Source organism: Drosophila biarmipes, chromosome 2L (assembly GCF_025231255.1).
Source record: "Drosophila biarmipes strain raj3 chromosome 2L, RU_DBia_V1.1, whole genome shotgun sequence".
NCBI classification, from domain to species: Eukaryota; Metazoa; Arthropoda; class Insecta; order Diptera; family Drosophilidae; genus Drosophila; species Drosophila biarmipes.
In genome coordinates this window covers 846,130-868,310 of record NC_066612.1, presented here as the reverse complement: position 1 = coordinate 868,310, position 22,181 = coordinate 846,130, and the positions used below count along the sequence as shown (strand labels likewise).

Here is a 22,181-nt window from a genome sequence, read left to right as displayed (position 1 = left end):
TTTATGCAAACTTTCTTAGCTTCTTAGGGAGAAGTCGTTTAAGAACTACACAGTGCTAAAAAAGTAAACAATATATAATCTCTTCTATTTCTTTATCTTTAAGATAAGCATTAAATAAATACAACAATTTAGATTATAAAACTATAAGTATGGGCTTATTAAGAAACTTTTTCTCAGTACTCAGAGATCTATAGTAAAGATATGCTGCTTTTAGGAGTTTTATTTTCGCTGGTATTTTCAAGTGCCATTGCCATTGAAAACGAAACTGAATTCATTACAAATGGAACTGACGTTTGTACATGTGCACCGAAATCTGAGTTAGCTGAAGTGCGGTGAGTCTACATCTATAAATATGATTACTTTCTTTAAATATCTAACTATTATCTGCTAGTGAGGAGCAACAGCGTCAGGCAGTCATTTTGGAAGGATTGGCCAAAAATTTCGTTAGCTTTGTGACAAATACTTACCCAACCAGCTGCGCCGAATCATCCAACAGCAGTAAACTCTTGGTTCGCTTGCCTGAGTACAGTGCGTACCCCTTCGAGGTGACCTGCGATCAGGAAAGCCACGGTGGAGGTTGGACGGTGTTTCTGCGTCGCAACGATGGCAGCCAGGACTTTTACCTTGGGTGGGAGGACTACCAAAAAGGCTTTGGCGATCTGGACAACGAGTTCTTTATGGGGCTGGACAAGTTACACGCCTTGACGGCGTCGGAGCCCCAGGAGCTTCTGGTCATCCTGGCGGATTTCAATGGTAGTGCGGGCTACGCGCGCTACGATTCGTTTAAAATTGGTCCAGAGAGCAACAACTACACAATGGAATCGTTGGGATTATATTCGGGGAACTTCGGCGACTCTCTCAGTCGTCACAGGAGTATGCAGTTTAGCACCAAGGATCGCGATAACGACCTTTGGGGTGGGAACTGTGCCGAATCCTTTACTGGAGCTTGGTGGTTTGGTAATTGTCTTGACAGGTAAGCAATCAATTTATACAAAAGTTGTCCTACTACCTGGCTGGTAAGACAATTCATATTTAACCGAACCATTTGTATTATCGAATTGTTTATCTTATTATCCGCATTATTTAGCGACTTGTGTGGGTTGTACGGCGAGGATCAGGGTAATGGCGGCATTACTTGGTGGAACTTCGAAAGCAATTGGAATAACATGAAACATGCCGTCATGTTGATCAGGCCGCTTTCATCCGCTTCATAACGTGGATTATTAGAAAGTAAACTGAAACTTTGTAAAAATCCTCCTGGAATGGTGATCATAGGAGGCAATAGTTCTTTTAAAATGAAAAATTTCTTTAGGCAATCATTTCAAGGATTGAAGAATAAACGAGAATGCTTATTCTCTTTCTTAACTGCAATAGGCCAATAATAAGATAGCAAACATTTATTGTTAAAAGTAGGTAATTCTAGGACTGCTGCTGGCCGATGCGCCTTTGCTCGGTGATCTTGAACTGCAAGAGGACCACGAGGTAGGTGGCCATGAAGGATATGTTGGTCGTGATGAGCTCCCGGTTGATGTTCGCATACCCGTCCAGGTTCATGATGGGCGGGTTCTTGTTGATGGCCACCAGGAGCATCTCCACCTCCTTCTGGGTGGCGGCGTCCACGGCGGTCAGGTTGATGTTGAGCAGCTTCGTCTGGAAGTCGAGTCCCACCTTCCGGGAGGCGTAGTGGGCCTCGTTGCAGATGATGTACAGCAGGCCCATGCAGTAGAACACGATGACGAAGAGACCAACCTGGAGTGTTAATATACAAAGCAATGATATGACCCGACCCATGTCTGACATATGAATGCACCCACCTCCTTGTAGGTGGCCCCGTGGTCGATGATCTCGCTGATGCTGCCGTAGGTGGCGATGATCGTCGTGAAAAAGATGACCAGGCAGTACATCCCGTACATGTTCGAGTACGCGCGACCCAGTTGCTGCATCATGTGGCTTAGGTCCACCCACAGGTGGCGGTACTCAGTCAGTTTCTGGGCGGGCTTCTCTCCCCTTATTGTTGTCTGGACTTGGCCAATTTAGACTTTTTTTGTATACAACTTAATATTTTAATTTTACCTGAAGGGCATCGGAAAGGGCGCGACTGGCTGTTCCAAAGGCATTGCAGTTTATGTACCTAAGGTAGTTTAAAAAGAAATTGTTTGATAAAAACTAATATAAAGATCCACTTGGAAATCCCAGAATTTACTTCCAAGAAGTGTGGGTATTTTGTTTTCATTTTTTGTATGACTGTGTAGTAACCCTCCAGGTATTTATACACTAACCACAGGCTGCAGAAACAGTTCAGCATGGCGATGATGGGGTAGTAGGCGAATGTGTACCACAGCCTGAAGTCCGGCTGCAGGAAGTACTGCGACAGGTTGATGGCGATGCTAAGGAGCCAGGAGAAGACGCACAGCGACCAGGTGAGTGGGTAGAGGTTCGGAAAGACGATCGGCGAGCCGGTGGTCTTGAAGAACTTGTACTGGTAGTTGGTCCACATGTTCTTGAAGATGGCCACCTGGGGGCCGTGCCGCCAGCTGGCCACCGGGAGCAGAAAGTTGGTGAAGAGCAGGCTGATGAAGATCACGTTGTAGATGGCCTCGTCGAAGCGCTTGTCCGGGCTGGTGATGAACTTCTTCACCCGCTCGCGGAGGACCAGCACCACGATGGTCGTCTGGCAGCTGTAGATGAAGATGGCCCACATGACCTGCTTGGAGCCCCAGGAGTAGCCCGTGCGGGGAAGGTTCTTCTCGGGCGGATTGCGATGGATGGGCATCACGCCCATTATCTGGAAGAGCACCAGCAGGCTCTTGGTGGTCTGGTAGAACGAGTCGTGCTTGTCCAGCTCCAGGGGATCGTCCACGGTCTCCTGCTTCCGCACGTACACCTCCTCCATGGCGTCGCCACGGGCCATCAGCTTCAGCTTCTCGCGGTAGCGCACCTCGTCCTCGAGGAACTGACGCTGGTTGGGATTCAGCATGGGCACCACCTTCGAAGGCGGCGTCAGACCGCGACTCACTGCCCAAAACGACATCGTGCGATCGGGGAAAGTCCTGCCGTCTCTTAAAGCCCGACCTTTTATAGTCCCCAACAGGCCTTGCTATTGACTTTCGATTGAAAGACAAACAATGAAAGGGACACGCCCGCAGGCGGCGCCCATTTGCTTGTCCTCCATTAAATATGCTCAAGTCCGGAGCATGAGCACGAGCCTAGTTGGGTATAAGCACTCCTACAGTTGGAGAAAACACTGTGCCCGATGATTTTCCCCCTAGTTGAAGGGTTTGAATAAGAAGGATTTACGAGAGGAGAAGATAAAAAATTAGAAATGTATGATATATCCTGACAAGCAAAGCGGCTCGCCTTTATAAGGCTGATTACAAACTTATTTTTTCCAGTGGTACTTATATACCCCTATACCAATATTATATTACCATAATATTAAATTAAATATTTTTAATGACACCTCACTGTTTAGTATACAAAAATATATGACATACAAAGAAGTTAAATATATTGTCACTCGCCACCAATATTCAATAAATTTGAAATACTGTGCTATTTTCTGCCGGTGTTCCTTTGTTGTGGTCATTCTGCTGACACCGACCAACGGGTGACCCGTCAGCAGTGGAGGAGGAGGAGGAGGAGGTCTCTTGGCCAGCTGAGGGCGACCGAACGGAGAAGGTACATAAAATGCGCTTAATTTGCCGGAAATGAAAGTTTAACGATGTGTAAATGCTTACGAATGCCGATAGAGGCTCGCACTAATGACCAATAAAAATGTGCCACCAACGGGTCGGAGTCCCCATCCCCACCTCCAACGTCTTTGTGCCAGTTCTGGACCCAATCCTTGTCCCCTGTTCCATCCCCTGGGTCCTGCATCCCGTGTGTGGGTCTGACTTTTGATCTATTTCTGCCTCAGATACCAAAAGGCCCGCCATCAGTGGCTCTTAAGGCGCTTAAAGTCAGTGGAGAGTGGAGAGGAAATCCATGGCAATGACAGCCGTTCTGGCCCCGATGTACGATAATACCAAATCCGCTCGATCAACTCCCCGCTCCTCTGGGATAAGCCAAGTCGGAGCTGCGAGACTTCCCCGAGAAAATGTTTGGAATTTGCGAGGCACATTTAAAGAGTTTTCACGGCTTTTCGGGCTTCCAGAAGCCAACTGTTGCGAGCTCACCCTCCTCCCCTTTTTTGGCCCGAGTTTCCTTGTTTTGGCACCGAAACTCATTTTCATTGCACATAGTTTGGCAAACTCAGCTCGTTTAATGCGAAAACTTTCAAGACAAACGACAAGCGGGACTGCATAAATAAAGTGTTTAGCTGGTTTTTTATGCCCATGACATAATTGCAGCCTAGTAAAAAGGGCAGAAGCCAGTTGCACATTTAAAAATTGCTGGCGCAGCTCCATCCCTTGCGGCGGCTTAAAGAACTGCAGCGCATCCATGGATTTGAGGGCTTTGGTTGCTGCCACGTCCTTTTTGCCGGGACGTGTCTCCTCCAAGTGTCAAGGAACCGAGCGAATCTCCCATGGCTGCCGGCTGTCACCCACAACCACCAGGCGGCCTTGGCGAACAAGTTACATTTCGATTTCCGAATCCCTCGGCAGGCATTCCCCTTTTTGCTCCTCCACCGCCTTAGCGCGCCATCCATCAAGGAGGTGCACTGAGAGAATTTCCTTGCCTTAGGGAGATAGGAAAGATAATCCTCATTTTTGAAATTCCAATCGGTAAGTGAGAGGAAATCCAATCCAATTTTATATTCGAAACGAAGCTTAGGTTTGCACAGTTCATCCCGAAATATAAACCCAACTATATCTTTTTTTATCCCATAATTTCTCTCCCTGTAGGCGGAGTGCCAGTATCTGGCGCGAAATATATCTGAGAAAATGCGAGAAAGATTTACTTCTTGCAGAAAAGACTTTTATTAATATCGAGCGAAGCGCGGAGCAGAACAAGCCAAAAATGGATTTTAGATTGGCCGGAGCTCGGCAACTTAAGCAGAGGAGTCGGTGGTGGTGCTGGTGGTGGCCTCCGTGGTGCTGGTGGAGGTGCTGGCTTCGGTGGTCGTGGTTGTGGTGCTTGTGCTGCTGGTGCTGCTGGTGGAGCTGGTGGTGGACTCGGTGGCATTCGGTGGCGGACCCCATGGTCCAGGACCTCCGGGACCACCTGGACCTCCCTGAGGTCCTCCAGGACCACCGGGACCTCCCTGAGGACCACCAGGGCCTCCAGGACCTCCCTGAGGACCACCAGGTCCACCAGGACCTCCCTGAGGACCACCAGGTCCTCCAGGACCTCCAGGGCCTCCCTGGGGTCCACCTGGACCACCTGGACCACCTGGACCACCCGGACCACCTGGACCACCAGGTCCGCCTCGAGGTCCTCGAGGTCCGCGGGGACCTTGAGCGGCGGCCACGGCAACCACGGCGAGGAAAGCGATGATGATGAAGGAGCGCATCTTGTCAGGTGTTGGTATCTTTCAGTGGAACTCAACTGTGATAGCTAGACTCCAGATCCGCCCGCCTTTTATACTCCCACCTTTCCATTCGGACCGACTGAATAAACAGCTTTCAAACAGTTTTCAGTGACGTTGCCCGGCGATCAAATAAACGTCTGGTGTAATTTGGTGAAACCGACGACAAACAAAGGTTCTTGAGCTGGTCTCCAAATCGCTGGCTGGCTGTGGCTATCCATTCATCTGGTTTTGCCCTGCGTCACAGAGCAGCTGCTCTTGATTCGTTTTCAATATTGCCGTCTTGTTAGTGCTCGTGTTTGTGTTTGTCCACTGGACCATTTATCACCCACCACAAAAAGTGGGTGGCACGGGGGTTTTTATAGCTAATGGAGTTGTCGCCTTCTGATTCGATTCTATTGGGTTTTGCGGGTAATTCATCAGCTCGACCAGCAGCGGATGCAATTTATGAGTTTGCATTGGGTCCTTCGAATGCAGGACCAATAAATAAATGTTAATTTAATTTGCCTTGGTCAGGGGGATTCGCAAGGTCTGAAAGGCGCTCATGACAAATGCACATGAAAGTTAGTTTCGAAGAGGGATTAATCTTTGAAATCTCTTTTTATGAGCTATAACCATAGTTTTTACTAGCATATTTTCTATATTTTATTGAATAGTAAAAAATGAACAGAAATGATATTAAATATGGTTTGTTGGCAAGGCTCCGGCAGACTATCAATAAAAAACATAAATTCAACATCCCAACTCTTCCAAACTTGAATGTGAAGCAGTTTCTAGCTGTGCAGCCGGGGATTGCACTCTGCCTAATGCAATTAAACATTAATCATACGCACTGTGTGTCCGGCGAGGACCAGCAGGATACATATGTCGATGTCCAGTGGCCGATGTCCAGGGTCCGTTACCGGGTTACATTCACAGTAGTTGGAGCATAGCATCCACAAATTAGCAAATTGGACATAAATTGACTAATTAGTGCTAAAAGCAAGTGCCCCATGTTTGCTATGGCCACACTAGGCACTTCCTGTAGAATTCGGCCCCGCTCCCATGATACATGCATTATATCGAGGGGAAAGTGATAATTCAATGTGCGTAAATGGAAAATGTAGCAAACTAATTTCGTTTTATTGCGGGCCACCAGCCCCTTTTTGTTTATTCCCCCACTTGGTTGGGGAAATTAAAATGCAAATTTCATTTGCATTGAAAATTTATCGCTTTAATGAGCGTTGCATTTGCAATTAAAAAATCTGAACAACTGTGCAGCCCCCGACTTTTGCCCATTTTTCGCCTCTGGCATAATCCACGTTCCAGTGCGTTTGCTCCCTGTAATTTGCCGAGCTTAGCGCCGACCAAGATCTTCAAATTTTTAATTAAAAACGCTTTGCATATTTTCCCACAATTGATTTTTGTTTTCCGCTCAACCGAACTGCAATTAGAGGGGCTAACCGGGCAGAACGGAAACTGTTCCAATTATCCCGGTCACCCTTTTGGCCTCGGGAATCGATGGTTTAATCAGCTGTCTATGGGAGGAAATCCATCTGCCTGGGCGCTCTGCCCCCCGATTTATATCTCTAAGCTCCAAAGTTTTTCTTTTTTGGCTGCCTGGTAATTGAAAAGTACACAAGCGCCTAGTGCATCAATTAGCAAAGCAAACGCAGGCAGTCAGTCGGCAAAGACAACGCAAACCATTGCGAAGGACCGCCCTATTTCGCCCACCATCCCACGGAATCCTTGGAAGGCCTGGGATCCTGAATCAGGAGCACTGCAAGTGCATTTTATTAGTGGGGAGTGGGAGGGGGCCCCCAACCGAGTTTTTATCTCTGGGCAAACAGTCGCAAGTGCCGCACAAAAGACACAAAGAGGCGAGCTATTGTCCCCGATGGATCACCCCCTTTCCACATTTCCCCGCTCTTCCACTTCCCCAAAGTCTATATTGCCATGCAAATGCGATGGCATTAAAGGATTTCCCAACTGCCGCGTTCTTGCTTCCATTTGTTAGTATCGCCGTCGCCATCGCCATCGCCAACGCCGGCTTTTATTGACTTTGCGCATTTAACTTTTAATTTTCACCATGTTAAAGAGTCGAGCTCGGCGGACGGGAAAAAGAAAGTGGGGGGAGGTGTGTCGGTGAATGGCAAAACTTTTTCCGTTAAATGCCGAAACAGCCCCGAGCGCTTTAAGCGGTTCTCCTTGTTCAGCGTTTGGCGCTTGTAACACCTCTTAGTCTACTAAAAGTAGTCGTGTACTTAGGGATCTGCTGGGTATGTTGTTTAGCTGGTTATCAGATGATTTTCCCTTTGGTATTGGTTACTCCACGTCATGTAGTAGATTCAGTAGCCTTAAATGTACTGGCAGGTGGCAAAAAGTATGCAACAATATTTTTGATACTGTTGTTCCTACCAAACAATAGCGGTGCATACTTTTAGACGCCTCTATAAGTTATGTACAAAGTTATACAATTAGTTGTTTAAAACAAATTTTGTTATTTTGCAAATTCTTAATTCATTTTATTTCTTTGCAGGAAGGATAACAGCCAAAGTTACTAAATAATCGTGTGTGATCCAGCTGATTCTAAGCTGAGGAAGACTCGGTGGAGCTGGCCTCAGTGGTGCTGGCCTCGGTGGTTGAAGTAGTGCTGTTGGAGGAGACTGTTCCATTCGGAGGCAGACCCCAAGGGCCTCCAGGACCTCCCTGCTGCTGACCACCCTGCTGGCCGTTCTGGGGACCTCCCTGGGGTCCTCCCTGGGGTCCTCCCTGGGGACCTCCTTGCTGACCGCCCTGCTGACCATCCTGAGGTCCTCCCTGGCCACCTTGTGGTCCTCCTAGGGGTCCTCCTTGGGGTCCTCCCTGGGCGGCAGCCACGGCAATCAGGGCGAAGAGGGCAATCAGGATGAAGGAACGCATTTTCTCTTTGGTAGGTTTGGTTAGCTCGGTGAAAACTCTGCTTGTGATACCTTTTCCCTCTGCCAATGCGCTTTTATATTCCCAAAATTTTCCATTAGGCCCAGACAAATACCAGCCAAAACAGCTGCTGCTCAGGCGACGTCACAGAAATCAACAAACGTCTGTGGTAATTTGGTAAAACCGAAAACCAGACAGAAAGAGATGTTGAAGCCTGAACAAAATGTTTACTGTTTACCACTGACTAATTTACCTTGTGTGCGTCAACTATCAATAACTTCTGATTTGTTTTCGGTTTACGAAATGTGTGTGCTTATCTGTTCTTTATGTAATAATAATATTTTCGTAAAGACAACCAGGTGAAAAAACACATGTTGTGACAGCAATAATTTGGCTTGAGTCATCTCCTGTTGGAGAAATTGCTACAAAAATAAAATGGAAAATGTTACAAAAGAAATACAGTAAGTGCGATCAAATTACTAGATACGCTGGCAGTCGATAGGTTCACCTTTAGCCCTCTGACCTTGTTTTCCGCCCTGAAAATATTCTCACACGAAGCGTTTTAGAATATTCCCTGCCCGCGCCGGCATCGTCAGAGAAGTGGAGTGCCGTGTAAATATGGCAGAGATGAGGCCGCCAGCTCCCGAAATCCCCGAACCCCTCCCAAGCTGACTCATTTCCAGCCGGAACTGAGCCGGGATGACATGAAGCGGCTTGTGCGATTTCGGGCTCAACTCTGGCAGAGCCCACGCGGCGTATACTTAACCGGCGCTGCCTGCATATTCACTTTGCGCCGCATAATCGGCAAAAAAGAAATATGCGGAAAATGAAAACCAAGTGCGGCTAAAAAATAGATGGCGAAAAGAGCCCAGCCAAGCTGCATGCAATATTTATGATTATTTTTTCAATTTCACTTCGATCGCTTCGGCCTTGGAAAATTTCATTTGCTGCATTTCAGCGCGACTGCTGCTCATCCTGATTTTTCCGCTTTTGTTGCTGCCGCCGGTGCAGGAAGCCAGGATGTGTTTTCCTTTCAATTTGTGCTGGCAAAGTGTATGAAGGAAAGCTGGGGCTCAGTAAAGAAAGCGATGACTTGACTCAAGTTGAGTTAAGTTGGATAGAACTTCCTGCTGCGTTGGCCAATGCACGCGAAAAAATCTGGTAATTCTAGTAAGAGCTATGAAATTCACAACAGACTTGAATGTTGAACTGATATAATATGACGTCGTATTACTCATTTCATAAGAAAGATTTGATTTTTTACAAGTTTCATGGGAACTTTTGGCAGAACTTCTAAGTAAGTTAGTAGAGAATGCTCGACTTAAACTCGGAATTTTTTTTTTTTTCTCTGATTTGGCAAGGAGCAACTAATTCCACCTAAGGATAATATGATTTCCGTGCACCTTCCGCTCCGAAGCCCTCCCTCCGCACCTCCTTTTTGGCCCCCTGCAGATTACATTTGCTACTTTCGTATTTCTGCGTATGTTCTGTGCTCCTGTACTTTTGCAGTTGCTTCCATTTTTCAAAAGCGCGATTTTAGTCGGCTGCCAACTGATGTGTGTGAGTGGGCGAGTCCCCGATCCTCCCCTGCTTTTCCTCCTTCCCCCTGATGAATGGTTCATGTGTTTCACTAACCAATTTGCGCTCTGCGCTCGACGTGATTTACAGTTCCCCAGCGAGCTGTTTTGCCTGCCTTTCCTCAGTGCGCCCCACTTGCTCAATGTGCCCCACTCGCATGTGGCAGCTGGCTTAACCCACCTGTGACCCCGCGGATCATGGAGCCTGAAATAAATCAATGCTGGCCGGGACCACATTTGATTCCTAGTCACTTGAATGAGGTGGGTTCTCTTGGGAAATATTATTTTCTAACTGATATTTTGCTTTTATATTTGGATTTTTCAAAACACTTAAAAATGTGTTTAAAAGTATGCAACGAATCCAAAATTTGCCGTTACACTTCTCGAAATAAATCTGTTGCATACTTTAAGAAGCTTTTATAAATAATGTCCAGAAGTAATGATTTAAAGAAAACCGTATCCAAAAAATCCCACCGTTCAAAGCGGAATTTAATAAAAGAGTTTTAAAATGCAACCTGTATTATAACCCATGCCCAAAAAATTGTTCTCTATTCAACACACTTTTTATGCACATCTGGGAGTTAATTAATTAATGTGCAACTTCTATGGCAAACATTTTATGATACTCTTCGGCCGCAATGGGTTAACCGCTTATGGATCTCTGTGGGGTAAGCCCTGCCGCAGAGTCCAGTCAATGGCAGGACTAGCTTAAAGCGCCTTTGCACTGCACTCTGGTGTCCGCTCGCTCGCAGTGGGGCATGCAAATCAATTGATCATTTCGCCGGTCCACAGCTGACGTACCACCACCTACCGCCCACTGGCCACCAAGCAACCCCCGCCTCCCCCTGCGGGAAAACACTTCAGTGCACTGAAAGTGGCCGCTTCGCTGAGCAGCGAGTGGATGAGGAAGACGACTTTGTACTGCATTTCATGAGCCACCGCATATGCGTTTTCCCCCAGACTTTCCCCTTTTCCCGCTTTCCCGCCGCCGTTTGCAACTGCTGTTTGTCGCAGATTTCGAAGGAAGGAGCAGGGAAGTGGGAACTCTTTTAGTGGCAATTTGCGGAGATTCTCGGGGGATGGGAGTGGAGCTGGCATTCCTGGGATTTGCCCTAAAGTGGTTTTTAGCTGCAGCACAAAAGTGTTGCATACTTTTTAGCGTCAATTGCTGGCTCTGCATAACACGTTTTTGGCGCTGAGCTGGGACTTAATTAAACGATTTGCGGGGCTTAGCTGAACATGTTTGCTAACATAGATCCTTGGAAATTAATTTGAGAAAGCATAGCTAAAAAATGTTTAGTAAGTGATTTACACCAACTAACAAACTAAAGAAGTATGTACGACTATGTAAAGGGATAATGTAGTATTATCTTTTCTGTTCTATAAAACCCAAATCAATTTTAAAGCTAATATTTTTCCCATTCAGGAAATGGAAGTTTTCGTCTTCAGGCAATAATAAAATATAATTTTCTTCGAATAACTTTTATTAACTTTAAGTATAAGGAACTGCAGCAAGCCCGAAATTGGCTTCAGATAATGATCTTGCTATATTCTAGGCAGAGGAAGCCTCTGTGGAGCTGGCCTCAGTGGTGCTGGCCTCGATGGTTGAGGTTGTGCTGTTGGAGGAGACTGTTCCGTTCGGGGGCAGACCCCATGGACCGCCAGGACCTTCTTGCTGCTGATCTCCCTGCTGTCCCCCCTGGGGTCCTCCTTGTTGACCGCCCTGCTGACCATCCTGAGGTCCTTCCTGGCCACCTGGTTGTCCACCTTGCTGTCCACCCTGTGGTCCTTCTTGAGGTCCTCCCTGGGCAGCAGCCACGGCAATCAGGGCGAAGAGGGCAATCAGGATGAAGGAACGCATTTTCTCTTTGGTAGGTTTGGTTAGCTCGGTGGAAACTCTGCTTGTGATACCTTTTCCCACTGCCAAAGCGCTTTTATATTCTCTTAATTTTCCGTTTTTCCCAGGGAAGTCCACTCAAAAACAGCTGCTGCCCGGCTACGTCATCATCAGCAAGACATCAAACAAATGTCTGGGGTAATTGGAAAAAACCGAAGTACAACAAAAAGGGTCTGCTTCTGTGGTGTCTCGGTCTTGAAAAAGTACAAATGTTTTGCATTGACTGACTCATTTGCCTTCTTTGAGTTTCAAAGCAGCTGCTTTGGACTCGGTTATGAAAGTTCTGCTTCTGGTTCTAGGCTTCCATTTTTGTTTTCTATTTGCTGGTTTTTGTTTAACCATTTTGTGTTGATTCGTTTGCTATTTGCTTTTAGTTTTAGATTTTTCTTTAACATTTATGGACGGCACGTGGATGCTGGAATGCATAAGACATTCTAAAGTGTAGTTTTTGTCAAAAAATCATTAAAAAGGGCTTAGGAATTTCAGCTTATAATAACTAAAAACATATTTTAAAGTAATCTGAAGGTCGAAGACCATGTTTTCCGTGTCTTGGCCAATTCCAAGTTCAATTTATGAAGACAAGACGGAGTCAAGTTCAGTGGCCACTTAATTATATCTAAGTTACTGTTCAAGTGAGAGACTATTGGCTTCGGGAGTGTGTGGGTGGTGGCGCTGGTTGGAGTTGGGAAATCGCTGATCCCTTACGGCGGGAATGTAATAAATTAGCCAGCAATGAACTCCAGCAGCGCTGGCATCATAAATCATCTTCGGGGCTAGGATTTTGAGTCCTAATTATCGCCCGCGCCACTGCGGCGAAGCCTTTGCTTCTGCTCCATCTACTCTCTCCCCAGGATCTAGCATCCCATCCCTCCCCACCAATGACCATGACGAGTCCATCCATGACCAAAGCTAATCGCGAACGGTGGCCTGTGCGAAAACTAAGGCCAAGGCGCAAAAAATGTTGCCACGCATAAAAATTTTGTGGGCCGCAATGGAAACTGAGGCGATTATCCGGGGGTTTTCCTCCCTCAGGGGGAGGTGGGTGGAACTGGGATTACGATAACGTCTGGGCTTGGGGCCTGATGAAATGATGGAGTGATGGAATGATGCCTCGATGGCACCAGCAGCCCCTCAATTATTCCTGCCTATTTATCCCGCTTCGATTTCTGCGTTAAAGCGATGAAATTGTAACTGAAAATCCGTTTAAAGACGTCTCGGGGCGGGAGTTGTTGTAAAAATTTGATTTTAATTGAATTTCTCATTTTCGACGGGGCCTATTCAGGGGTTTTGTTGAGTTGAGGGTCGGCCTGTGACGTTGGCAAATTCAATTTGCCGCTAAATGAGCTAAATGCGATTAAACTGGAGCAGACAGACTGCGCGGCCCGACCCTCCGCCCACTTCGGCATTTTGGTATATTAAAGCCGGGCCCGAAGCCTCTTAGCCGGGCCAAATACAATTTCCACCAGGACCACCAGGACTGACCGCGCTTGCGGCATGTGTAACATATGTCAGATGTGCCGGACTTGGCCTAAATCAATACAATTGTTTGGCCCAGTCTCCGCAGCCCTGCACTTGCTCCTTATTGTCCTTGTGCGGGGGGCGATGTCAACAAGCGGCCAAATGAAGAAAACAATAAGCCGGGAAACTTGTCTTGGTCATCGAAGAGGTAATGCTCTGCAGATCCTCTAAGACGACATAAATATTCTTTTTAGGAATAATTTTTCCGCTTATATTTATTTGCTTGTACTTCAAATCCAAAGATCATGAGAAGATCCATATACCAGTTCTTACCTATAAGATCCAAACTCTGTTTGGCAGAGACATTGCAGAGAACCTTAGAGTGTGAAAGGGAAAATGGCTATGAAATTGACATCATTGGGGGAAGAACTGGGGCTCTCTTATCGAAAGCCATGAATACTATAAAAATAAATGAGTGTGCCAGCTTGTTTTTATATTGCCTCACACTTTGGTAAGGATTTATTTTTTCGTCAGGCCATTCTGACCATTAAATAAAGATTACAATAACCTACAAGATTTTACTAAGAAAATCTAAGAACTGGTTAGTGCAACAATAGTTCATAAAGTTCTGTCCAATCCGGAAGACAAAAAAATATTATAAAAATATTTCTGTTACATTTTCTGCAATAATAAATGCAAATGGCTTTAATCACTTTAACCAGGACAAACATTCGGTATGCCAGCGGAACACATTTCCAGCTTGATTTTGGGCCGCCAAGGGTTCTTCATTTAGTTGGCCTACCCCGATTTTTGCCAAGGGATCTCAGTGGGCCATGGATTTGCATTTGGCTTGGGCAAAGACCGACAACAAGTTGTTGTGCTCGCTGCTCGAATCCTTTTTGTGTCTGCGCCTTGGGTTTTTGCCAATTGGCGCCGGAGGACAATGGGAAACCCAGGCGGGCGGTCAGTGGGCCAAAAGGAGGATATGTCCACAGAGCCGGCAAGCCAAAGAGTTAATAAAAAGTTGTCGTCGAGCAAGTTTCCCCTCGTACTTCCTCGGTCAAATCCCTGCCCCGGAACTCGTCCTCCTCTTGTTTTATGGGGCTTCAGACTCAGATTCAAATTCAGCGGCTGCAGCGTCAGCAGTTCCATCGCTTCAGCTGTTTGTTGGTTTTCCACTTTTCACTTTATAGGGTGGTATGGCATGGTATAGTGTGGTGTGGGGGTGCTACTTGGCCTGTCTTGCGGCACTGCGTTTCTTCTCGTTTCGTTTCGTTTCGCCTCTGCTCTGTTTTTATTTGCATACAATTTGCCAGTTTATGGCCATCCCGAGCTGGCTCTGGTTTTTGCCCCGCTTCGGGATGCGGGTTATGTATGCCCTCCCCCTCGGCAAATATATGTTATTTGTATTTATTGATTTCCAAGTGAAAACATTATTGAGGTTGGCCTCGGCCTCGGCTCCGTCATGAAAATTGTTGCGTACCCAAAGCAAATTTGCCCCTTCTCGTTGAAAATGTCGAACAACAAAAGGACTTCATTATTATTGGCTTCGTTGTGTGTCAGGACGCCATGCCCGGGCCGTCGTGAGCTGGCAAACTGATTAAATTGAATTTCATATGCAAAAGGTGAAACTCAATCAAGAAAACATAAAGCCGCCGCACACACAAAACAAAATCTGGGCAACAATAATTTGTAATGGCCAGGGTGAGCACTATTCTAAATTGGGTAATTTTTGATGAAGAGCTCTCCTGTTAGTTGGTAGTAATTATTTCTAGCCTTTGTTATAGTCTTAGCTTATTAGAGAATATCAATAAGTAATTGTATTTTGTACCAAATGTTTACTTAAAGTTCCAGGTATATATTGTCAATTATGTTTATCAGGTATGTTTTACCGCCTTATGAGTAGTTTGAAGGCTGTTTTATCGTATAACCAACTAAAATTTTACGCCAAACTTTTCTCTCTCTGCAAGTATTAGTGGTTGGATCTATCTGGATGCCTGTGTGCGTATGTGCGAGTGCTCGGATTAACCAAAGCCAAGGCAGGGCTTTGCGGCTTTGTTGTGTGGCAGTGATATGCTCCACCCCTCGACCTTTCACCCACCGAAGACCGCCGTCCGCCCACCGCCCACCTTCCACCTTTGTAACCTTTGAGGTTGAAATTAATAGCAAAATGGAAATTAAAAGCTACTCGGCCAGAGGAAAAAGGAAAATGCTGAAAGTCAGGGGGAAATTGAATGACTCATACTCGCTGGGACTCGCCTCTCCACTTCCATTTCCCATTTTGCGCGCTCGCCAAACGCCGGGTACTTAAAAGTAAAAGCCCTGTTCGCTAGCCTGCTGTTGCTGGTTTTATGTTCATAGCTCTCGCATAGGTGATAATTTCATTTGGCCAAATCAAAACCTGAGACTCACACACTCGCAGCCAACTGGCAACCTGAGCCTCATATATCGAGCTAATAAAATTTTAATGAAATTACGAGGCCTTCCCTCACCCTCCCAAAAGACTCCTGCCCTTCGACCCTTCTCTTAATAATCATGGCCGAAAAATTTTATGCCCCCGACGTGGCAAAACAACGAGCCACCGAGAAGCGGAACCGCCGAAAAGGGGAATTCAAGTGGAGCATAAAAGGAGCTATTAGCTGGCATATTTCCCCCATTTTTCCCACTCCAACCCGTTCTCAGAAATCTCTTCCCCATTTTCTCCGTTCATAGCCCATTCGCAGCGTCGAGGACACGCACATTTCGCCAGTCATTTTGTGAGTGCACTGTTAAAAAAGGTGCATTTAAAAAGTAATTATTTTTTATTTTATGCAAAGTGTATTAAAAGACTTATCTAAGTGCTTAGATATCATTGCCTAAAAGTATGCCGTGAAAAACAAACGTATCTTTAAAGGTTGAAAATAAATTCTAGCATACTTTTATAAGTGATTTGAAAGATTTTTTTTGTATTATGTTTATGTCATTGATTTAGAAATTTCTTTGAGCTCATTGTGCCAATTCTGGTATACCAGCTAAACAAATTCTATTCATTTTCATATTTCTGCAATTACTAAGATTGTTTTATGACTTAAGACTTCTTAATAAGAAGTAACCGAAACAACCGAAATTTAGTATTGCATAAAAGGATTCTGTGCCTAATTATCTTGTACGTTGTTAGGCCAGTTTTCAGTGTAGGTGTCCCTGTATGTGTGTGTCTGCGAGTGGGCGTGGGCGTGGCAGCGGGAGTGTGAAGGCGAGTGTGCATTAATGATGCATTGCACCTGCCATCCCGCGTGCCAACTTAAAACGCTTCGCATCGCTTAATTAGAGGTGAACTGGGGTCGGAAGGGGTCGAGCTTCCAAGGGAAGTCCGGAGCACGTGCATTTTAACTGACTTCTTGTCGCGTAATTGCAGGGGAACACAAGTTTTGATTAAAGTTTGGCGAAAATACACAGGGTTTTCGGCCGGAGATGAGCGGGGATTATTTACTCTGCCAGGCGATACCTACAAATGGGAATATATTTTATAAGAATTTAAATAATTATTTATTAATTACATTTTAATTCCTTCTTAAATCTATTTAACATTTCCAACTTTGCACTCAGGATGTTTTATTAGATGAATCATAAAATGTCTCGATGATTAAGTAAGTGTGTTTTTTATTATTATTAACAATTTAAAAATATATTGTTATACTGGTAAAGAAACCATCTTAAAAAGTAGAGAAGCCCACAATATTAAATGAAAACGCGTTAATCTGCTACCTTCTGTGAGCCATGCTCATCTCTCCCCAGAGCATTACGCATACGCCGCGTGAGCCCGGAAAACTTTCCCTTCAGTGACGTCTAATTAAAACTTATTTTCGCAGTTTGCCAAGACAAAGGGATGCACCCCCTTGCAGGTGCAGTTGTTGTTGATTATGTTGACGCCAATGGAAATATTTATCAAGTCATCGCGGTGCAGGTGGAAAATGCACACATATACCTACGAGACACACGGGCGTGTTGCTGCTGCGGGCAAGCAATGCAGATTACGCATACGCCATGTGTTGCATGTGCGGCGCTGCGTGGGAGGCGCGTGTCAAGTTGGGTTGCCCAAAAAGTTAAATGAGGCGCAACGCGGCTAAACTTTGACGCTGATTCTGACACGTTTGGCTTAGCTTTTCACCTGCGATTTTCGGGGACCTGTCTGCTCTAATTAAAATGTTCAGCGGCTGTGCAACTAATGCGGGTAAGTTGGGTTAAACGAGCTGAATTTGGTGCATCTGTAGTCCAGGGCTCGCTTTAATGTCCCCTGGATCCTGCCGTATCCTTCCAATCCAGGAGCTACGACGGCAAACATTGCGGTGCAGAGGATTCAGACTGGGCGACATCTAATGACCGCACGGCTCGTTTGCTTCATTTGCAGTGAAATGGATGCACAACCGCAAATCAAACACAGCAAACGGGGTTGGGAAAGGGTTGGGCTGGCCCAGGGACAGGAATTCAGCCACCGAGAGAATTGAGAAATTTTGCAGAAAACGTTTTGACAGTTGAACTCTCGGCCCGGTTATTTGATCTCCGCTCCTGGGCAGCGAGCACTTCGTTTTGGCCATCTCTTTTCCGGAAGGCAGTGGTTCTGTTTTCAATAGAAATGCAAATCCAAGCCCGCTTCACTTCGATGGTTCTTGACTTTTATAAGGTAATCCGAACATTACGTGTGTGTGGGATAGATTGAAGTAAAATGTTTAAGTTGTTACTCGGACTTACGACCATTTCTTGGGAAAGTAGCAGAGGCGACGGGCACCAGAAAATTGAAGCCGCAAAATTCCTGAGAAAATAATTAACCCGAAGGAATTTAAATCTCCAAGAATAGTGGATTTGATCTACTTTAAGAGCTGTGATAAATACCAAATCAAGTTGGCTGCCGCATAGACGTGCCATCCAATCATAGTGCGGATGAGCAGATTGGACAGCAAATACTGCCAGCCATTGGCATGATTCGAAGGGATTGCGAATGCTTAAGCGGATCCTTGAGTTTTCTGTTATTTTGTGGTTCATTACGTTCTCGAGCGCAAAATCAACGCTGCCTCGCTTCTTGGCAGCGTCTCCGAAGTTTGCATTTGGCTCGATAAACTCGCATATACTCGATAAACTCGAGCGTAGACACGTACGACAGTTGCCGAGGACACCCTTTCCCTGAGATTTTCCCGGCTGTGCTGGCTGCTCCATCAACAGTTTGTGGCAGCTTGTTGAAATTAATCATTTGGCTGCCAGCACGCATCTCTTCCCTGACTTTCACTCTTTTTCGGGTGTTTCTAAGTTTGGTTCATGGGTTTGTGGGTATCTTGGATAACTAATACGTAATAACATCTATACATCCTATATACATAATAACATCTTCTACGTTTTAGTGTCGATCGGTAGAGAATGTTAATACTAAGCTTACGTTGCATGACATTCCATACGTGTCCAAATCGTTTCATTATTTCACACAAAACACTTAAAACTGGTGAAGAAATAATATTGGCTTGAGTTTCATCCTAGGGTAATCAAAATTCGGGGAACTTTGACTTCTCTGTTGCTCCTCGAGCCTCGAACCTCTCCAGTCACTGCCATCCATAGCAATCAGTTGGCAGCCTCGACTTTCTCTTCCTCATCTGTCGCCATGTCGCTACTTCCGTTTCCGCTTCTAGTTGGCTTTGCGTGAGTAAGTGTGTGTGCAGTGTGTCAACAACATTATGTTATTTCTTTGGCAGACGTGCGCTGGTGTGCGCGTGTGAGTGCCGGCATGCCACTCGCGTAATTTCCCATGGTAACTGAACATGTGAGTGCATCCTCATCTTCATCTTCATTCACATCCTCATCCACATCCCCAGCCCATCCACTCCCTCAGGCAGCTGTTTCCTGTCTTCTCCAGTTGTCGCGACAATAACTGCGAAGATTTTCCCTGCATTTGTTTACAGCTCGCTTATAATAAATTGCAATCATGACTTGAATGGCAACAGCTCAACCACTCGCCATTTCGCTGACTCTGATTGTATCTGTCGGTGGAATTTGCACGAAAACACACTCTCTTCATTTCCCGCCCGTGGAAATTTTCAATCAGCCGCTCACTGGGCTAGAAATCCGTTTTCCGCTACTCGTTTACCATTTCCCACTTTCCATTTACCAGCCGTCGTTCGGGTGTGATTCCTTCGCCGCGGTTCCCCCGAGATAACCAATTAGAGCGCTTATGGCCTGTCGCCTTTTAATCCAACATCACTGCAAATTAAAACCAGGGGGTTAAAAATATGTGCTTGAAACCACTGTAAAAGGTGTCTAGAAGTATGCAGCAAAAATATGTAGAAGTTCCTGGGATTTCTGATTTCTAAATATATTGTTGCATACTTTGAGGCATGCTTTTCAAATGCCTTAACTTTTTTTTTCCATAGGTTTCGCCATTAAATCAACAGATTAGGAAATGTTGCCTTTTAAAAAAGACCTTACATTTTAGCCTCAGTGCACGCATCTCAATTAAAAGTGCGAATTGTCATCAGTGCGGAAAATGTTTAACGTGGATGTTTTTATGCCTGATTAAGCAGAAGGGTCGGGGATGGGACCCATAAGCGGTCCCAACCTGTGGGCGAGCATATTTTGTCATTTCCAGCGCTGACAGCAGCCACGTACCAAAAAGAAAAGTTCAGCGAAGGGCCGGAGGAGGGAAAACTTTTGGGCAACATTTCGGCTTCGCCTGGCTTTGGCTTTTCCCGCACATTTTCCCCGTTGCCCCTCCGGTTTTCCCTTCCATCACAAAGCTGGCTTGTTATGTGTTGCTGTTTCAGTTCACTCGCTCCTTTGAATTACAGGCAGTGCATGGCAGGCAAATTTATTGGCAAATTGGGAGCACAGTGGTTTCCTTTCATTTCCCTTTCTGACTTTCTTTTGGCGGCAGGGGGCACGTGTGTGTGCTCTCGCACTTGAGTGTATTTTTTACAGCTTGCTTTTTGTTTATGTTGTTTTTATTGATTGAAAATAACTTAGTGCCGTTTTATGGGCCACCGTCTCCTGCTGGCGCGAAGCGGGGCATAAACTCGAGCGCTTTATGCCAAAGGTAAATAAAGTGCAAGAGTTTGTGGGCACCGATGCCTCGTGGGAATCATTGCAGACCCCGGAGCATTGCTGGCAGCCTTCCCTTCCCGATGATAATCCTGAATAATTAGCGCGAATTGGCGCTTGGCTCCGCAGAGACAGCCTCGCATCAGAGAGATCTGCTCACTTAATGCACTTTGGCATATGCGTAAATTGCCTTTGGAGCGGGTGCTAATTAAGTGGGCTTTGTGCCCGGGGCTCAACTTTAATGAACCCACCGCAGAGCGCGCCCAGCCCTCCAAAGCGGCTTCCCGGACAATGTGTGGAGCCCTTTTTGCGCGTGGGCTCAACCTGTTGACCCAGCTGGTCATTTGTCAATGCCGGGGAAAACACGAGCAGTGGCGTAGGTAGGGATGAATCCCAGGGGCTTATGAGCCACTTGGAATAATTTAAGAATTTGTATTGAATTTTTAAAATTGTTTTCTACGTTCCAATGAGAATGTTACTTTATAGCCGAGTGGTTGACTATCAGGTGAGGTTCTTATGGTTCTTCACTCAACGTTGGCATTGAGAAGTGTCTTAGGCTTACTAACATATATTATAAGTACTGAAAATGATATCCCAAAAATTCCTCTGACTAAACATCGGAGTATTGCCAAACAAGCACCCCATAAATCCAGCCTTATTTCGCCACTGAACATGTCCCCATTTTTATTCATTTCGCTTGCTCGTTGTGTCTTTTATTTTTTCGAGGGTCTGTCTCCGGCTCCGACTTGACCATATTAATTAGCTTGATTAAAATTAATATTTGCGCAACTTTTGCGACGCCGCAAAATGTTGTCGTCGGCTGGCTGGAGCGAATGGATGGGGCATGCAGGAGGGGCAGCAGCTGTGGCAAATATGTGCAATAAATAAACATTTCGGCGCTGTGACAGCCCTTCGGGCAAAAGGTACTCCAACTGTAATAAAGCAAATATAAAGACAGCCAGCTCCGTTTTATTGAGCGGAAGCGGAGCACGACCTGCGGCCCGCGACCCGCGACCTGCGACCCCTGACCTCCGACCATCGACATCGACCAAAAACCGTGAGCCAAGTGGCAACAAAGTGCGCGGGGATAAATCCTGATGCGTCAGTTTGCGGCGATGGGACGTGGGGAGTGGAAGTGGAAGCCACTGAATGGAGCCATGAAAAATGTTGGCGTATTCATTCGCTCTGGCTGCGAGTGTCGCCATCACATCTATCCCCGAGCCACTGAGCTCTCATGCACAGGGAATAAATATTTGGTATTAAATTAAAAGTTAAGGAAATAAAAATGGGGAATAATAATAGGGGTACTTCCCCCGAAGTAAAACAATATATATATAATGAGCATTGAAAGTGAAGGTTGCTGTTCGATATTTATGGATCCTCCTCGGTGCCCATGATTTTTCTCCGTGCACTTGTCCCCTTAGAAACACGTCCTCCTTGTCGTCACTGTTTATTTGGCCGATTCCGTTTCATGTGCTTTTTGTTTTACGAGCATAAAGATAAATTCACACGCCACCAAACTCACGAGGATTTACGGGGCAAAATGCAGGAGCCAGGGAGCAGGAGCTCAGGTCGACCGCCCGCCGTTTTTGGTCATCCGATTTATTTATTTATTTATGGTAACAAATTGCAGCGTCAACCTAATCACCGAACTCTATTAGTTTCGGTGGCCATTGTGCAGGAGCTGGAGCCGGAGCTGGAGGCCAACTCATTTCACGGCTTTGTACAAAGTCATTTCTCTTGGCCCGCCCGGACATTTGTATCTGTATCCGAGAATCTGCAGCGGTTTCGCTTCCCCCGGGGCGGCACTCAATAAAACAAGTTTAAT

At 45.9% G+C, this 22,181-nt stretch overlaps 5 protein-coding genes across 5 annotated transcripts; 1 reads left to right on the top strand and 4 right to left on the bottom strand.

Moving 5' to 3' along the window:
- Positions 1 to 201: 201 nt before the first annotated feature.
- Positions 202 to 1,309, top strand: LOC108029019 (ryncolin-1). Its single transcript, XM_017101064.2, has 3 exons — positions 202 to 332; positions 392 to 973; positions 1,088 to 1,309. Exons 1-3 carry the CDS (start codon positions 202 to 204, stop codon positions 1,212 to 1,214), a joined length of 840 nt encoding a protein of 279 aa, XP_016956553.1. The 3' UTR covers positions 1,215 to 1,309.
- A 110-nt stretch (positions 1,310 to 1,419) lies between these two features.
- On the bottom strand, positions 1,420 to 3,043 carry LOC108028992 (gustatory and odorant receptor 21a). Its single transcript, XM_017101033.2, has 4 exons — positions 2,280 to 3,043; positions 2,074 to 2,131; positions 1,815 to 2,018; positions 1,420 to 1,749 (listed from the first exon to the last, which is right to left on the bottom strand). The coding sequence occupies exons 1-4, from the start codon at positions 3,029 to 3,031 to the stop codon at positions 1,420 to 1,422; spliced, it is 1,344 nt and encodes a 447-aa protein (XP_016956522.1). The 5' UTR covers positions 3,032 to 3,043.
- A 1,852-nt stretch (positions 3,044 to 4,895) lies between these two features.
- On the bottom strand, positions 4,896 to 5,496 carry LOC108028972 (cuticle collagen 2). The gene has a single exon (XM_017101012.3). The coding sequence runs from the start codon at positions 5,450 to 5,452 to the stop codon at positions 4,991 to 4,993; it is 462 nt and encodes a 153-aa protein (XP_016956501.1). The 5' UTR covers positions 5,453 to 5,496; the 3' UTR covers positions 4,896 to 4,990.
- A 2,427-nt stretch (positions 5,497 to 7,923) lies between these two features.
- LOC108028974 (neuropeptide-like protein 33) lies at positions 7,924 to 8,429 on the bottom strand. Its single transcript, XM_017101013.3, has one exon. The coding sequence runs from the start codon at positions 8,366 to 8,368 to the stop codon at positions 8,036 to 8,038; it is 333 nt and encodes a 110-aa protein (XP_016956502.1). The 5' UTR covers positions 8,369 to 8,429; the 3' UTR covers positions 7,924 to 8,035.
- Positions 8,430 to 11,408: 2,979 nt separating this feature from the next.
- On the bottom strand, positions 11,409 to 11,845 carry LOC108029036 (tenecin-3-like). The gene has a single exon (XM_017101086.2). The coding sequence runs from the start codon at positions 11,801 to 11,803 to the stop codon at positions 11,495 to 11,497; it is 309 nt and encodes a 102-aa protein (XP_016956575.1). The 5' UTR covers positions 11,804 to 11,845; the 3' UTR covers positions 11,409 to 11,494.
- Between the last annotated feature and the right edge of the window lie 10,336 nt (positions 11,846 to 22,181).